The sequence below is a fragment of the Aplidium turbinatum genome, chromosome 15 (genome assembly GCF_918807975.1).
Source record: "Aplidium turbinatum chromosome 15, kaAplTurb1.1, whole genome shotgun sequence".
NCBI classification, from domain to species: Eukaryota; Metazoa; Chordata; class Ascidiacea; order Aplousobranchia; family Polyclinidae; genus Aplidium; species Aplidium turbinatum.
In genome coordinates this window covers 9,051,011-9,070,068 of record NC_137486.1, presented here as the reverse complement: position 1 = coordinate 9,070,068, position 19,058 = coordinate 9,051,011, and the positions used below count along the sequence as shown (strand labels likewise).

At 36.7% G+C, this 19,058-nt stretch overlaps 1 protein-coding gene across 1 annotated transcript; it reads right to left on the bottom strand.

Moving 5' to 3' along the window:
• Positions 1–3,291: 3,291 nt before the first annotated feature.
• LOC145784338 (2-aminoethylphosphonate--pyruvate transaminase-like) lies at positions 3,292–18,178 on the bottom strand. The gene is made up of 8 exons (XM_082596138.1): positions 17,965–18,178; positions 16,492–16,636; positions 15,883–16,015; positions 8,198–8,420; positions 7,915–8,065; positions 5,957–6,127; positions 3,967–4,133; positions 3,292–3,709 (listed from the first exon to the last, which is right to left on the bottom strand). The coding sequence occupies exons 1-8, from the start codon at positions 18,089–18,091 to the stop codon at positions 3,549–3,551; spliced, it is 1,278 nt and encodes a 425-aa protein (XP_082452264.1). The 5' UTR covers positions 18,092–18,178; the 3' UTR covers positions 3,292–3,548.
• Between the last annotated feature and the right edge of the window lie 880 nt (positions 18,179–19,058).

The following is a 19,058-nucleotide window of genomic DNA, read 5'->3' as shown; positions in this document are numbered from 1 at the left end:
CATCATATTACCCTACAGTTATGGTTTTTAAATTCAAGGTAAACGTAAGACAAAGTTCAAATTGTCATGTCGCATATCGCGATTTTGTCGCTGCTATAAAATTTATTTTCTAATGCACTTCATAATTTGCATTATAATTGTTGTTATCACTGCTCGTAGACTAAGTTTATTTGTATCTCAGCAACCGCATAAAAATGTTATTTCTAAGTTGAACAACTTTAGCCTATTAAATGAACTGCTTGAAATTTTATGAAATCGCAATGCCGATGTAACATGACAATTTGGACTTAGACTTGGTCTTACATTTTCTTTGGATATAAAATTTCTAAGCATTTCATCTTTTGAATTAGTAATTGGGCTTTTCTAATTTAGTAATTGGGCAAAAAATGAACGCACAGAGAGATTGTCAGCTAATTGTGCCTTCCATAAAAAGAGAAGTTAACAAAATCTTTTATAAAGAAGCTATTTTGCAACATTTGAAGAAAAACAAACGGCGACGTTATTTGTAAATCAGAAACGGCAAGCAGTAGCCTATAGCTACGTCAGTAGCAAAGAGTTGCTACATATTTAAACCATTTTATTTCATGCATTAAAATATTCCCCCCCTCAACATTTGTTTGTTCTTTCCTAAAACTTTCTTTCTGGCTACGTCGCTGGTGTGAGAACCATTTTGCCTCTCCAAAATTATTCAGGAAAATTCAGGTAACTGAAATTGCCAGGAATTTGTAAATAAAGAATTTGTAGAAAGAGAAACTGAGTTGCAATGCCCTGCAAGTTATTATCGAATGTAGCCTTTACAGTTTTTCAACTGTTTTTGATAAATTATTGAGAGCTAATTCCAAACTGTTTCTGTTACGTACGTCTAGTTCGTTAGATGCTGAAAGTTGCCATTAGCTTATCTGTATCGATTTTCTATGATCATTATCCATTCGGGCGTAGCCTACTTGTACCGAGGCATTCAATATCCGAAACAGCGATGTGCAACACGATAATTTGGTGTGATTTGAACTTTGTCATACAGTTTGCATGATTATAGAATTTCCAGGCATTGCATACTTTGAATCTGTAATTGGGTTTTCCTAATCACCAGCTTGACTGGGAATGTATTTCTTTTCAAATAACCTACGTTAGCCTACTACAAATTACTATCCTATTTATTTTTGCATCTGTATTTTTTCCTGAATTTTACGTAGTGCTGGACTACCACTGCGATCAAATTTATATACAAAAATGGCATCTCGAATTTAAATTTAAGTGATTAATGATGTGTTGTAAAATTGCGTTATTATTATTGCTATTGTGTTTCCTTTACTGTGCTTGTGGCTGGCTGATTGCTGCGCGAGTCTGCTACTCACACTGTATAGTGCAGTGGCTAGGAAGCGCTGCATGCTGTTTAGTATGACCGCATCATTTATTATCATTCCATTTTATGTTACATAGTAATAGTATTAATTTACAATAGTAATAATTCACATAGTAATAGTATTAATTCACACAGATTACACTGTAATCTACACTGTGAAGTAAGCAACGATCATGCTGCTAAAAGCGAAACTCAATCAATTGCTTAATAGTATTAAGTTTGCAACCAGCTTATTAAAGCCTAACAAAGGTTAACTGAAACTAAATGTGTTTTATTGCATGATGAAAGTTACCAGTCAATCATCGTCATCTAATCTGTATTTTTTCCTCACGATAGGAAGGTGACCGGTTTTCTATATTTAACAATTCTTTTCGAAAATCAGGTTTCTATTACCGACGGTTCGCAAGTTATAGGCTACGGTACAAATATTGTGGATTTGCCCCTCTGATTCACACTCCCTCAAATTGAACGAGCAGTGTTGGGGGCAACCGTTCAAAAACATAATAGGACATGCTTTTTTAAGCCTAGGCCATCATTTTAGAAATATAACTATTTTTTTTAACTTTTTACCTGGCCTTGCTGTCCATTGCCATAGGCTACAGTTATGTAGCCTAAATAAACAAAAAGTTAATAATCTTTTATTGACCGACTTGGAAGAGCAAATGGAGTAAGATGATTTGAGCAAGTGTTTAGGGAGAAACAAGAAAGTTTCCTCCAGGACATTGGCTTTGAAGGAGGATAGGAAAAAGGGACGTCTAAAAAAACATGGAAACAGGGGGAGGCAGACGTGGTCGGACTGTAAAAGAAAGAAACAATTGGACAGAACGAGATGGTTAAAAGTGGTGAAGATAATCGGTGCAAAGAAAGATTCGGCCAGCCCCAATAGTGGGGACAAAACCGAATTTAGATGATGAGTTTTAGTCAACTACATCATGTTAAATACATGATCATGTCAGTTTGGAAAATTCCTAGAAACGATTTATCAGATAATCTAATTTCTTGTCTTGTGGCTACCCAATTCTAAATGACATACTTTTGTAAATGAACAAAATTAAAATGATTTCATGACAACTACGTGATCTTGATTTTGAGCAATTTCACAAAGAATTGATCTGATGCATATGGTTTCAGATTTTGGTGACTCTCCAAATCTAGCGACGCAGTTGCATCAGGGATCTCTGAGTTGCATTGCTAATGAACAAAATTTTGTGATGTCCAAAATAACAACTTAATATGAGAGTACCGAACAAAAATTCTACTGAAGGCCAAACAATTACGTGCAAATAAGAAATTGTATCAAGGCCGTCAAGTAAAAAGTGTCATTGAAAATTTTACCTTAAAATGGGAACAGGGTGATGTGACTTCCTGGTTCGTACGGCCACGAACAAAGAAATGCTTTTCCAGGATGTTTTGGGCCCTACTTTGGTTTAAACCGTAGACTGCAGAAGTTATAGTGTACAACCAGAACTGTGGCGCCGGGCTAAATATATACGACTACTCGGTTTATAACTGGCCGACTCCGACTCTGGACAAGTTAAAATTCCTACTCCACTGCCCTGTGAAATAGGGCATAAAATACACGACCCCGACAGGCCAAATTTCTTTCGACGCCACAGCCCTGTATACAACCACCGTACTTACAATCTACTGTATAATTTGGTATGAACAAGTCTACTCGAAAGTGCCAATGCTGCTTTTGGTATCATAGACGTTGCAGTTTGTTTGCAAAGCGTTCTTGGCTGTGTCATGCAACGATAGTAACATTAAAATCTCTTCATAAGAACTTTCTGTTTCACTAAATTCAACTTTGACTTAACTCACCAACTCAAACAAACCTAAACTCATAAAATTTATAGCAAAAAGTGCTCGCTTTAATCAAGCTCGACCCAGCATCACTTCTGTATTATACTGTAGTTCAGACTTGTGGGTATTCTGCTTTTAACATCTTTATTTAGTAGCCTAAAAATTTCAAACAAAACAATTATCAAGTATAATGTATATCTGTGGCATTTTAATCACCTTCCATACGCATTTATGTAATCTATGTCTTTGGTATTTTCATTTAGTTGACATCGTCAGGCGTTACATTTACTGCTGCATTATTGTTTAATGCGAAGAGAAAGTAATCAGTAACCAAAATTAATATCGATATCTAATTTAAAGTTGTACAAAAGTGCAAGTGTTTTCAAAAATTCTCTTCCTGCAGCGGCAATTCAATTCTCATCTCCTGGCAAACCTCGCGAATGCTCTCGACCAAATCTCGTACGTCGTCTGGATAGATGTCGCCAATGTTTCCTATGCGAAAGGAATCGGTCAGGTTGAGTCTACTTGAAGAAATCACGTGACCTGAAAAATATGATAAGATTTTAAATTTCAACAAAGCCAACTAAAATGACAACTTTTATCGTAACCTGCAGGCAGATCTGTTGAAAGGATAATTTGAGGGCCTCCTGCCAACGCTACTGCCTGCAGCTCATAAAGCAGAAATTTTAACGCCGAAAAGTTACAACTAAGCCAGAATAATATGATTTTTCAAACAACAGAAATAACATAAGCTGAATTGATCATTGTTGTAAGTAAAAATCTAATCCAGTAAAAATTGCCTTTATCGCATAATCTATTGTAGAACTCCTCAAAAACAAAGAGTGGGTTTTTCGGATTCATGAAAGTTGTCATAAAATATCCTTGCGGGTTGTCTTCATCTTTGTGAAGTTGCTTGAACCCCATCTTGGCCATTTCCTCTTTCAGAATCTTGCTGTTTTCTTTGTACCTGCGTTAAGAAAGCATGTATAGAAATTTTGCTTTTTGTGTAAAAGTATACAGGTACGGTAGCCTATAAGCTAAAATCTAGTTACACCACATAAACTTTGCATTATTTACATAGTAGGCCTAGAAGCGTTTTGGTTTCTAAAAACTATTAGGCCGTCATATAATGAGTATTACAGTATTTGGTGAAAATGATATTTCTCGCCTGAGTAAAACTACGTATAGGCTATTGTAGTTTCGAAGCAAAATTTCTTAGGCCTAAAATGAAATAACATTGCCTAGAACAGGGGTCGGCAAGCTACGGCTCGCGGACCGGATACGGCCCGCCAAGAAAAATTATCCAGCCCGCAGCCCCTTTACAAATTATAGCATTATATGGCCCTGCCAGTGGTATATTATAATCGAATGGGAAAACAAATACTTTTTCGTTAATCATTTTGGTATGCCCACGTGGTAGGCACTTTAACATGCAGATATCCAATCCAACCACGAACCAATCAGATGCTACGTTGTCTGTCCAATTGTGACCATTCCAGCATTCCCACGTCAACGAAATGACTACCACCTCCCTAACCCTCTGCTCCAAGTCAACCGATGACAAAGTGATGACTTAATTTAGCTAGAATTTGCGCTTTTCCTTTGTTCTTTCTAAACGCAACCTTGATGACGTCATGAACTGCGTAGCTTCTGATTGGTTAATGGTTTGTGGTTGGGTTGGGAATATGCATGTTAAAGTGTCTACCTGCTCACGTCTTTGATTTGCAGCGTTTCCCTTTCTGTAAAAAGGAATTCAACATAAAGCGCCATAGTCTAATGATAATAATACTTGTTTTTATATAGCGCTGTATCTATCGTAGAACGCGTTGCTCCTCATAGCGCTTTACAAAGCAGACAGTTTCAATGCAGCCGTATAGCGGCGCAACTGAGTAAACATTATTATCCGAATCCATTCCATTGCTCAGTGCCAAGCAGAAATTAGATTCAGTAGGCTATCATTTTTGAAAAGTCTTTGGTATGACCCGACAGAGTATCGGACCCATGCCAACGACTCAGAGGCGGACGTATCGTAAATTGGAGCCGAGCCGGTAAAAAATTGTCACATAATGTAACAAAACGTACTGTTTTTTTCCAAGTTAATGGGTCAAACAAGAAAAGATAAACTTGATTTACTCACAAATAGCTTAAAACAGAAAATTTCTCTGTTACAAAAGAAAGGAAAACCAATGAATCAGAAAATTGTTTCACAAGGTAGCACAATGTGATAGCAAAAGGCAAGAAATCGTATACTGATGGGGAATATGGCAAAAGATGTATGATGGAGGTTATTGAAAACATATGTCCAGAAAAAAGAAAAAACTACTTTTCAGATATTAATCTTTCAGCAAGAATCCTATCTCGACGAAAAGAAGAGATATCTGAGAACGTAAAATCTAGCGAAAAAGTTATTGTAGATCTACAGTTTTTCTCAATAGCAATTGATGAGAGCACAGACACGACAGATAGACCTATAGCTAAGATGGTAATATTTGTGCGTGGAGTAAACAAAGATTTTGATGTTGTACAATTAGTTCAGCTGAATCCTGTCAAGGGTATTACAACAATAGCCGATATTCTGAAGGCACTACGTCAACGCCTTGAATTCATGAGTCTGAATCTATCAAAACTGGTATTAGTAGACTACGGCCCGCCTAGACCATGCAAAGTTTGGCTTTGGCCCGCTGTTAGAAAAAGGTTGCAGACCTCTGGCCTAGAACATCATCTCTCGTAGTATAATTTTTTGATAGACGTTTATGACAATGAATAAAATAGAAAGCGATATAAACTGACCTTTTAACACGCCCGTCCATTCCTCCTTCATCAGAATACTCCAACAATGCTTCTTTAAGAGCTATCATGACATGGGTTGGTGGTGTAAAGCGGAACTGCCCACTCTTTTCCAGCTCTTCAAATTGTGCCCCGATGTCAAGTACCAAGCTATCTCCTTTATTGTTTGTGTACCTAAATTTATGACTTTGATTCGCAACTTTTTTGAAGTTTACTTAAAAAGACAAACTCTTACTTCTAAAATAAATATTTTGTAGCTATGTTAGAACGAAAAGTTCACAGCTCTGAAGCAACTGCAATATGTAGATTCAATAAAAAAAAAATTCAGATCATTAAGCAAGTTTTGTCTTTCTTTACCTTATAAGAAGCATATAAAAACGAGTAGCCACTTTAACATTTCAATTCTGAGTAAGACCCAATGACACCGTCAACCAATCATAACATGTTTAAGTGGCTACCGTCCAATTGTGACCCTTCTAACGCTCAGCCAGAATCGATCCGTGTTTTGAACTTTTGTAATGACAGAAGAAGAGTTATGACAGAGGTGGGAATCGAACCCACGTCATCGAAATGTCACGCTGGCTACTGCAAAACGTTCACTTAATTAACTTTTTATCAGAACGGTTTGCGATTTTTCTCTGTTCTACCTCAAACTTCTGATTAGTTGAAATTCTATTCTACCTGTTCGTTTAATTGGGTAATTACGTCGAGGCTTTATTGTCATTTTTTATGCGACCCACAATGAGATGTTGTGATCAAACGAACGAACAAAACATGCGAGAAGGAAACATTCATTCATATCCTTAATCCTCATGCAACTTATTGTTTATGAAAAACTTGAGCTGGCATATTGGATGTTAGCAGATCAAGTCGATGCTTGAGAGGAGACAAGCTCACAAGCAATAAAGTATCAAGAAAGTCCGTTTTCAGGCTGTTTTTAGAATTTGATTTTAGTTACAGCTACAGCCAAGAAAAATTTGTTGGCGCGCTCTTATAGTGAAGGGTATTCCTTGCTTGCATGAAGCCAAAATAAAGTAAGATCGACGGGAAATTGGGGTAAAGCAGAACAATTTTTCTAAATCCCATATCACTTTCGCTATATGAATAATACGGACATTGCTTAAAGTGACAATCGTTGGTGGAAAAATTCCAATATTCCGCTTTTCCCACTTTCTCCTACTTCTTGATATTGGAGACCCACTGGTTGCGAAGCACTAATTTAAGCTGCATTGATGGTTTGCAATCAAAAATATCCTTCGTGGTCTTTCCAACCTCCCCCTTTAATAAATACACAATAATCCTACAAAATAACAGCTTTTGATGTAGAAGACATTTGAGCAATAAGCTATTGTTTTAAAAAAACTTCTGAACACTGGAAATTAGTCCAAGCAAAGTTCTTTGATTTAGTTTCAAAACTTTTTGGAAATATAACGTTTAGTATAACAAAACAACTTGTAGGTTTAAAAATTTTTCAGCAAATAAAAAATGTTAAAAATAATGAGTTAGTGTCAGGATAATTTGGTCAGAGGCTATTGAGCACCAGAACAACACTGTTGATATTACTCTCCCTAATTATCAACATACGACAATAAAATAAAAAAAGTTCTTGATTGTAAACGTACCATTTTTATTGCTATTTTAACTATGTAGTGATCATTAATCCTGTCAATAACTAATAAGCGGTTTTGTTTTGCAACATGGAGCTTCAATACACATAATGCTGTTGCACTTCGATTTTTTTGTAATTCTCGTTTTCTAGAAGAAGGTTATCTTTAACATGATAGATTTGCAGTTGACAATCGTAGAAATGAAAGCAACCCTTCAGCCAGACATTCACATATCACTTCTTGGCAGCGTAGCTTACCCGGTCACTAAAATATTGTGATCGATCAAAAACACACGTAAACTGTTGTGACTACTGTAGTCTGTGAAGATTTTCACGTCTAAGGCTCATATCTTACATTTCCATTTGCTTCTTCTTTGCAATGACAAATGAAATGCCAGGAATGCCTTGCAAGCTGTTACAAGACGTGCTCATCAAAAAGTCAATGTTTTTCATATCGATCTCAATGGCTCCAAAGCTTATCATCGCATCGACAAAGTACAGGCAGTCTGAAACAAGTTTTTATTATTTTCTATTTACACAATGTAAACTCTATAACTTACATTTATTTTATAAAGAAAAAGGTATAAATGCAACTGCATTTGTAAGACCTTCACTTGATTCGTTGTTTACTAAAATACCTGGTAAACATTTCTTTACAATCATGCCAATCTCATTGATTGGATTAATGACTCCTGATGAAGTTTCGCAATGAACAGCAATCACGCCACCGACGTCGTTCATCGACAGCATGCTGTCTTGAAGAGTTTTCATATTCATAGGAATAACTTTCACATTTATTCCACTCGCCCTGCACATGTGGGCCAGCTGCCTTCCGTACATTCCGTTTTCCATAACAATAAGCTAAGAAAGAACAATAGATTATTAGTTTATTATCAGTAATCTCCCACTTAAGCACGGTACGGCAGTTGAATCTTGTCGCCTTGTGCGTACTTAGCTTTTTTTCAGCTTTTGAAGTAGATAGCCTATACTGTAGTGACAAAAGGCTACTGCAGATCACAGGAACACATAAAATTTTATGTGCATTGATTAGATCATTAGAAAACTAAAGTTTCTGGCTTGTAGGCCTATACGGAATCGAGAATAGTCTGCAAAGTATCTAAGTCAAGGTAAAGCGTGAGTGGATGTCGACACATGTTGGAAATAGTTTGAGGAGTTGTTTTATTTTGATGTAAGAGAGAAGAGAACGCGGGCCCTTCTGTTAATGGACAACCTGTTTTTTTTTGGTTTGAAAGAAACTACGTCACGGTGGCACTTTTCCTTCCCAACTGTATGAGATGAAAACATCACTAAAACGGTGTCGGCTACCGGTACCCTACTTATATCTTAAACATGTTCTTAGCTCTTATGAGCTAAACGAAACTTTGAACAATACACAAATAAGAGCCAACAAAAGGGTTACCGTGAAACCTTACAACTTTGCCCGGGTGGACAACTTTGCCCAAAATTTGTGACTTGTATATCTAACCACAATGCGGTTTTCATGATTTATTGGTTTTGTTTAATGGATGATATTGTTAAATATGAATATTTTATCAATTGTTTCAGCAGAAAAAAATAACTTTGTAAGATTATTTTCATTAAGTTAATTCCAAATGAAAATACAAGGGAAAAAAATGCAAAAACTATGTGTCGGAAATTTCACATGGGGGGCAAAGGTCATTTATCCATGCAGAGTGTTTTCCATATGCAAAGCTTCTATATTTATTCATGAGTATGTGCTAATGAGTTTTTATTAAATTCAAGGAAGTTTGATATTTTTTTGGGCATTTTAGTGGTTGTGACCTCTTATTTTGTGCTTTGGGTACAACTTTGCCCACTCCTCATGATCACTCCAGCGAACACAAACTGCCTATTTCTTGCATATAACTTTTATAAAGTTTGTACCTAAGGTCATGAACTTGATTACAGGTCACTAAGAGACACATTGCTGTGATTGGTTAAAATAACATCATGAATATGAGGTGATACCTTATTCAGCTAAATCTCTAATTGCTAGCAGTTTTTAACCCTTTGCTTTTCAACGTTTTTTTGGAAGTTAACTGCTCAAGGGGGGGCCATTTTTGGATCAAATTCAATCAGCTGTTACGTGTTATCCGCTGGTGATATTTCAACAGAAGTTGCACTGGTGTGAAAGCAAATCATTTGTCTATAAGTTTGAAAAGTCATTATTTTAAAATTTTATATATTAAACTTGATATTTCAATTTTTGCAAAAGTACCCAAAAACGACAATTTTGATTTAACTTGCCGCTATTTAATTACCGTGCTAATCCGATTTCATGCAAACTTCTGAATAACAAAGAGCTCGATCGAACGCACGAAGTGTGTGTGCGGTGTGCCGAATCATTGCATTGATTAGAATTTACGACTTGCGAGCAAATCTTATTGTAAGCTACTCACTGATTCTAAAATAGTTACAATCAGAGTAACATTGTTACACGAATTTGAAAAAAAACAAAACTGCGTTTGTTGTCTTACATTTTTATCCTAAACTAATGCATTCCGAAACTCATGGCTAGCTTCTAGTTTTATGGAACCAAATTTCTCATAAGTAACACCTTAGCCTGCTTGAATAGCTGTTTACATCTTCGTTTGTGTATTTTATGTCTACAATTGAGTTTGTAGTATGAATATTTTTAGTAGAGAGAAGACAATTGAACAAGTTGTTGAAATTATCTGAAATTTCTAAGTTCAAATTAGGTGCTTTTGAAATTGTGGATTTGTGTCAAGTCGCAACACAAATATCATGCAGGCCACATCATAAGTCATTTCGCTTACGGGTGTTTTTAAACATGACTCATAAATTACATCCACAAAAAATACAGCATTTACATCAACAAAGCTAAGTTCGAAGCTCACTTTTTATTGAAGATTGTGTCAATGAATTTGAAATAACATTTTTAGTCCTCCAGCGTCGAAACAATACAACAGTGAATTGAGGAACATGCGTAAACAAAGGAAATGTGAAATAACCCACAGTCAGCAAATCTACATAAATTTAACGTTTACAAATGTTGAATCAATGTAAAAGGACTGGATTGCTGACTGGGTTCTTATTGTTTGAAGCACAAAAAATACGCGTAAAGGCGACAACATCAGCAAGGCAGCGATTATGTTTCTGGCCAAAAAAAAAATTAACTTTTGACTTCAAAGATAAAAATGATTATAACGAAGCTTCAAAGTTTGTCGTAAAAAATATTGCAGAAATACAATAAACATAATCATTTTGTGCCAGATTGTGAGAAGACTTCCTAGATTCTTCCCAAACATTTGCATGATTGCAAATTATTTTCTATAACTTTATATTGCCAAAAAATGGCTTCTTTGTTGAAACAACGTGGCTACAATTCTATAAAAAATTCTTAGGCCTACTACATTGAAGTAATAAATTTTTTTTTGTGATTTTGCTGATGACGTTTTAGAATATCCGAGAAGTAAAAAATAATAATGATGAACTATTTTACAAAACCGTGGTTTGCAAGCGCTTTACAAAAAATTGTTGGGAAAAATTTACTATTAGACGTAAAATGTTTGTAAAAGAAAATTGTCGGTTTACGTATTTATAATGTTTATTGCGCTGTTATCGAAATATAAACTGCCTGTATTGTCTACCTTTGTGGTTGCCGGCCAGCTTAGACCAGCATGCAAACTACGCGTTTTTGGTATTTGCATCGTGTTATGATTCTCGAAAATTTCCCACAAGGTCTTTATTTTCATCGTGATATTTTTGTGCCTTTTCTGTCCTAAACTTGAAGTCATTGTGAAGCACAATCCACATCGGTTTTTAGACTCAATCTTCATTGAAAATATTTTGAGTGGTGCATCATTTCAAGTAGTGTCTTCCTCTAAGCTGTTACACAAACCGCCCAGAACCAGGTTGATTATTATGTATCTTACAGCCGTTGAAAGCCCGTTATTGTATGTGTGGAATTATTACTGTAAATGTCTGACTAAATTCATGCCAAAGTTGAGCAAATTCTGCTTTCGGGATCCTTGCCGTTATTTACTGTATTTTTTGTTGATAAGTTTAGGCAGCATTTTTCCAAGATAAATGAAGACATCGGTATTGTTCGTCACTTAGATTTAGTTTCCTCAGCATTGTTTATTCATTCTTTGATCCACTAGTTTGTCTCACTTTTGGTATAATCGGATCCTTTATAAATGGCGGGTCTTCACAATAGCCGGCCTCTTTTTCTGTACATTGACGCAACGTATTCAGACGTTGAATCAATGATCAAGAAAGCTGATTTGTTTTTTGTCTAATGTGACGCCTAACTTTATGCCTTGTCTACATTACAAAATATTTTGTAATGTACATGAGGCATTATCATCTTTATTTTGCGCTCTTTGGAACAACACACAGTGCACGGTGAAACAATAATGCAGGACATAAGAAAAAGTAGGCGACATAAAGCAGGGAAAGGACGCCATCGAGTTAGCTGCTACGTGTAAATGGAGCCTATCTCATAATTTTGAGTGTATCTCACAATTACTGTTTGCAAAAACGCTATTTCTCCGGCTTCTCCCAAAAGCATTTGCAGTCATACATTTCCGCAATTGCAATGCTTGTCAATGAGAGTATTTCCATAAAACGTTTATTTCGAAACCAGGTTTTCGTGCCTTTACCCATGATTTCTTATTGTAACGTTTTTTATTCGTCAATGAATATTATCTACTTGAAATAACTGTTTTGAATAGTTTGTGGCCTACATAGCCTACTATTTTGATCGTGGATTGCTATTCTTCTTTGTAGAGCTGATAACGCAAAAAACGTTTGCTATTATTTTTTCTAATTAACAGCTTTGTGATCACTGGCTTTTCTTTTGTAGCGTAAGAAATAACGCGCTTTGTATTATTGAGGTCAAACCAAACAAAGGAAAACAAGAGGACGTTTCTCTCTGCTCGCGCATATCGATGCACGAAGCAATTATGAGCTTATGGCTTGTTATCGCAATGTAATCCATTTCACGCTTTGCTGGAAGTTAGCTAGAAATAGCAAAAATTCACCAAAATCTTGAATTTACAAGAAAACTACACAACTGTTAGCATCAAATTTAATATCATCAGATCCGCCTGGCAATTTTAGGAAAAGTCAAGAAAAACCAAGTGCATGGCGTTACTGTGCTTCAAATAATCAAAGGAAATATGAGGGGGGGGCCAAATCTGGCCTCCCTTTGAGGAGCAAAGTGTTAAATCAGCAGAAACAAGCGGGATTGATGGCTATGATTTTTTCTCTGTTGTTTAGTTATAATTTTTAGGATAAGGGAACGTTCAAATATTACGTAACGCCTTCGAGGGGGAGGGGGGGGTTTATGCAAAGCGTTACGTTAGCGTCACATCGGGGGGGAGGGGCTTCAAGCAAAACGTTACGTAACGCTTTCGAGTACGGAATGGTAGTTTTTTGTGCTGATTTTGTAGTGAAAAAGCGTTACATGGGGGAGGGGGGGATTGAAAAAAGCGTTACGTTGGCGTTACATGGGAGAGGGGGGGTCAAAAATTCGGAAAAAAAGCGTTACGTAATATTTGAACGTTCCCTAAGCTTGCACACAGCTCTGGTCCCAGAGCTACAGCTGGCTCCATCACTAGTGCAGTCTACCAGGTTGACGTTCCAAATTACCACATTTTGGCACTATATGACATCTGACGACGTTGTGCAGAAAAAATACGGGAATCTATATCAATGCCGACATGGAAACAACAGCAGCTCTTTCAAAACCAAACAAAGATGAATTAATGGTGTCTAATTGGGTAGTGGTGGAATTTAATATTGGTTCAACCTCCCGAAACACAACTGGTGACAATAGCAAATTGTATCAGGCCAAATCACAAGAAAAGTTTCCAATTCAGTTTAAGTCAAATTCTTAAGGCCCCCATACAATTTTTCTTGTGACAAGTACTCATGGCCCTTGAATAAGGATCAGACCTTTGTGGACTTTGATGCCATATCTCGCGTTCTTCCAGAACCAATCTTTGATCGACGAAACAATATTTTCTTTTCAGTGTAATTTGTCACAAACTGTAAAACATGTATTGTAATCGTTTTGCTGTTGGTATCCAAAAATTCATTTTTGTAACATCCACTGTTGCCGCTGTGTAACAGAAAGGTGCATGATTGATGATACTGTCGTTCAGTAGTTGTTCATATTTCTTTACTGTTTATGTTAGCAACTTCTATTCAATAAACAAGTTGATTTCAATATACGGTCATTAAGCCTGGTGTGGCTAATCGCGACCATGAGGGTAACCAATTGTATAAAGTCCCTACCAATTGGGCAGAAAGTTATTTTTCTACTGTAAGTTATTTTTAAAAACACTGCTTGTGGGCAAAGTTGTATAATACCATGTTAAAATTGCTTGATCCACAACTAAATGTGTAAAATATAGCCAAAAAACTAGCTGTGGGCAAAGTTGCCACTTTGGGGACAACTTTGCCCAACAAAATAAAACAAAAAAAAATAATGAAAAAGGTTACGTCTGATAATTTAAGTTGTTGCATGCTTTAGCACATGTCTTTGCAAACCAGACAAGCCATTGCAACAAGAATTACCTCCTTTGCAACAAAATTTACAACATATAATTGTCAGCTAACTCATGATATCTGGGCAAAGTTGTAAGGTTTCACGGTACCAAGAGAGGCAGCAGGTGTTGCCTATGGCAGTTCTGCTCATCTGATGGATGCAGCAAACTAGGTCAACCATGCATAGGATTTGATAACGGAATCAGCAAAAATTCTGAATTATTCTCTTTGAATGGTGGCACAGTTGAAGATGTCGGCTTGATGGATGGCTGAGATTTTTGCACAGTCTCAAATCTTTGAATATTACAATTGAATAAAAAAAAAATATATGTATATATTTTGACCACGTTGGTGACAAAAACGACGAAGAGTATGCGTGGATGATCTTGAAAATTTTTAATGAGGTGCTAGTTGCAATGCAAAGTGGAAAAACTGATAACGCTTACAAAGAATCAAACGATGAGGCTGGCAAAAATGACGATTGCACACCTATGAAGTAAATAATTTACTTCATAGGTGTCATTTAGAACGACGCCATTTTTAAAGGGTTGAACGTCATCATCCAACTTGCCTCCACCTGTGGGGATGGCCGAATCTCTCCACCCAGTGATTGTCTTCACTTCTTCTCCATCTCCTTCTCTTCATCCTTCAAACCAACCTTGTCTGCCTCATTCTTCACTTGTTTGTTCCATGTTACTTTTGGACGTCCCCGTTTCCTCTTTCCATCTACCTTCAAAGTCATGTTTTTCGAAGAAACTTATTCCTTCCTCTCTCAGCATATGCCCATCCCATCTCACTCCAATTGCCCATGCAAGTTCGTCAATAGTCTCCTTCATTTCTAACATATTCATCAGTTCTTCAGTCTTTTTCTTTCCCCCAAACATTGCTCTCACCAATGCCCTTTCTGTTCCTCTCAAAATTGCCAGTTCACTCTCTTTAAGTATCCAAGTCTCGCTATTTACCGTACAATAAAGCAGTCGCACACAACTTCTATAAACTTTTTTCTTCATTTTTAACAAAAACTTTCTTTCATTCCGCATTTACCCACATTCCCATAACTTTGCTCCACCCAGTCTTGCCCTTCTTGTCACAGCTGCTTCTCATCCACCGCCTACTTATCTTATCACCCAAATAACGACCCAATTGAGCCCCTTTACAAAAAAGCGTTCGACATTTGAGGATCAGTTGTTGTTCCCAGATGAGCAAGCTGCAGCAGGAAATGCTTACAGCAATTTGAGAAGTATAGCCTTCATTTGAAAGTTTTTAACAACAAAAAAAAATTCTAAAATGGGTAGCCTAGCACTGGAAGCGAAGCACAAAAATGTGCAAGGTATGCAACAGTTGACGATGTATGGATAATGGATATGTTCAAACACCAGTGAGCAAGTTGTCAGAAATCCTTTAAATAGTGAAGTCTACATGTATATGTGTGTCTTGTGTATTTTATTTGTTGTGGCATTACGTCATGCAGAGTTTTAGACCTGCTACATCTGCGACTGCAAGTTGTTGAAAAAAAATAGTTCAATAGTACACTGCTGCTAAACTGACATAAAAAAATTTCCGATAGACTTGAATCAGGATTTCTTTGACAGTTGGGTTGTGTACTTAAACGGGAGAATACAGTTAATATTTCGTCATAAAAAATTATCGAAATATTAACCCTAGCCTACTGCTTTGCGTGCGCCACTGTTCAGTATATTTAAATACATTTCTAAAGCAATGACGAAGCTCTAGTTTCATTTTGCAAACGATTCACTCCAGAGATTTGCAGTTTAAAAAGTTTTACCTTTCCTTTGGTATTCTTCAGCATCGTGCGTAAAGTGGCTTCTGTTGCAAAAGCACCGCTACCGTCCAATGTAATGACAGTATGATCGTCTTCATTGACCTTCGCAATCTGCAGCATTGCCTGTCGAACGAATCTGATAAAAACGAATATTGAGTTCGTATGGTTGAAAAAACACCGAATTGATGCAAGGGACGATTCTTCTCAAAGTGAGAATATGTTTTTTTGAAGCTCTATCTTCTCAATTTGGTATACTTGTACGGGTTTCAAACCAATGGCCTAGGCCAGGGCCTGTCAACAAAATTAACTGTGTAGTTCATTCTGGTAGTGGATGTTTGTAAACTTATCAATATCTGGCTACGAAAAAAAGGACATATCTTTTGCAATGCCCAACTGCATAAACTACGCAGTAATGTAAACCCTAGGTCCTTGATCTTCCGATTTACTTGTTTCGAGTTTAGGCAACGAAACGAAATTCGCTTTGTTTCGAATCCAAATGAGTACAGAGAATTTTGCATTCAAATTAAACTAAGGCTGAATTTTGAATACACTTTATCCTAAAATGTTGATTTTATGAATGACAACAGAAATACAGCTTACAATCAAACTCACTCGACTGTATATACAAAGTCAGCATGTCTTGAACCAGGGTCCACCACCATCATTGCTTGTTTCACACGGTCACTGACGTTAAGCGTATTTGGGGTGAACAGTCTTCTGCTTGGTGCGATGTTGCTTACCATCGTTGTAGAGTAGTCTGTTATGAAACAAAAAGTAGCAAAATAACAAGCAAAAAAGAGTCTAATTTTTACCAGAAATAGTTTTGAATTTTTTTCAAAATATTAAAGGCCAAATGAACCTAGAGTTCAGTATTTGCAAAGACCAATATTATAATTTGTTTTGATTAATCTTAAAAAAGCAAGTCTTGTCTGTCTAGGCTCGGACTATTGAGATTCGGTGATCACACTTTGGCAATTTGGATTCTCTAAACCAGTGGTTCTCAACCTTTTTGTCTTGGTGGACCCTTTTGGTGTCTTCGAAGCGGTCGCGGACCACTAAAAATTTCAATTAGAAATGTTGGTATATCGCGTTTCCTTATGGAATCATATGTTACATAAGTTTCAAAGCAACACACTGAAAAGAATTTGCTGAATTCGCAACGCACTTGACGATTGATGAGATTGACGAAATTATGTTATGACTTATGAGCTATATGTTGGCACACAGGATCAAACATCGGTAAGCTATATGCTCATTTGATGTTTTTCTATAACTTTTATCAAAAGTTAATAGAATACTTGCGACTGTTACAAAGAATTTCTCCCTTTTTTCATTTGAAATCAATATTAATTCGTTATAATCACAGTCATTGCAAAACTGTGAGTGGTGATAGACTGCTGACTAACGTTTGTATTTCTAAATTAATCATTGATCAACAATCTGTTGTCTTAAAAGAATTTAGTTGAACATAGCCAACATAGCCTTATTAAAAGGTTTAAGTAATTTATATGATATTTTAGTTAAGAAACCAAACCTTTGTGCAATGTCCTTAGCAATTTCAAACGACGCACCAGTGCGTTGCGACTTACAGTTTAAGAATCACTGTAGGCTAATATATAAACAAAGCACAAACAATTTTTAAATTTCTTAATTTATCCGTCATGTTGAAAACTCAAAAACTTTCGCGGACCCCCGGAAATCGCTTCACGGACCCCTTGGGGTCCGCGGACCCCGGTTGAGAACCACTGCTCTAAACCATCACTTCAAAGGGATAACTAGAAAATTTAGCTTCGAGTTCAAAATCGAAATTACATAGGCTTCCATACACGTTGACCAGGCCTGTGTATTTCGATCGCTACGGCTAGGACAATCAAACCTTGTTTCAGGTGACTTTTATTTTAACAAATAAAGTTTTAATATCTTTTAAATTGAGCCTTGTAGTAAAACCATCTACAATACTTACCTTTATTAGAGAAGTTTATTCCGCTAAAAATTTGTACATGCATAAGCTCATTGACAAAATTAAGAATCGCTTAAAACTTTAAATGAACAGTAAAAAATCTAACCAAGAAACATTTTTCTTACTTTTAGTCGAGGAGATATCTGCTGTTCCACGGTTGCTGCTTGAGCTAATCTTCCTTGAACTCGCCCATCTAAGCTGAGCTGAAATAATCTTTTTGCCCAGCTTTGAAACGCTTCTCAGTGAGGCCATTTTTTTGCAATTTACATTGAACCCTAACCTATTAGCGAATTCATAAGCATTGGTAATTTATGATGACCTAGCCTAGGCTCGACTTCTAGTACGTACTGTATTTTGTTAACTTTTTGTAATGATGAATTGTTTATTAATTGGTTATGACCAAACAATGTAATTGTTGTTATGTCATAATTGGCCCAATAAATCTTCTAAATTCTTTCCTTGAGCGCGCAAAATCATCATCATCAGGGGCGTTAACAGGGGGTCCAAGAGGTACGGTACTTTTGGACCTGGGCCTAGAATAATTTTAGGTATCCGCAATCTTTTCAAGAGGCCTAGAACTTGAAGAAACCACTCCATATTCTCTGGATCTAGTGCACTGTTTTCTTAGAAGTGTCTTGATTAGGGGCCAGTGTCGGATTCAGAACGTAATTTACAGTGTTGTACGCGTCAATGAAAAAAATAGCTCTTTTCAGGGGCATAGAGCTCTTGAAATAAAGTTTCTTCAACCTCCGCGATGAAATTCATTGATTTTTCGCTTTCCCTCTCTGATCTCTCGTTCTCGATACTGCTCACGATATGAGTGATCACCATTAGGCGAACTTCTTCCGCTTGTATTCCAGGGAGCCATTCCAACCAACGCGAAAGCCGGTAAATCGGATGAGTCGCGCTGGCCAGAATACATTGTGAAACTCTCATAGTGAAACGAGATTTTCCATGAAAACAAAAAATGACGCATAGCGCTTGACGCTTAAAATCGGCAAAATAGTTGACGGCGCTATCACTTCCGTCAACTAAAAAATAAACTGACGGCGCTAGCCTCAGCGTCAACAAAAAGTTGACGCCGTCAACGTACAACACTGGTAATTTATGAGTGGGCCTATATCTTGGTGGGCCTTCATCAATAATGCCACGGCGGGTCAGCATACAAAAATTAAAGTGGTATAGTGGTACAAATGTTAAAGTGATATCATGCTGTGAA

Bases quoted from the DNA above. Each gene is read 5' to 3' on its own strand.
- LOC145784338 (XM_082596138.1), bottom strand. From the start codon at position 18,091: ATGGCCTCACTGAGAAGCGTTTCAAAGCTGGGCAAAAAGATTATTTCA. The intron at 16,016-16,491 runs GTGAGTTTGATT...CGTTTTTATCAG, and splicing joins GACTTTGTATATACAGTCGA to ATTCGTTCGACAGGCAATGC. The intron at 8,066-8,197 runs GTATTTTAGTAA...AACTTGTTTCAG, and splicing joins TGTAAAGAAATGTTTACCAG to ACTGCCTGTACTTTGTCGAT.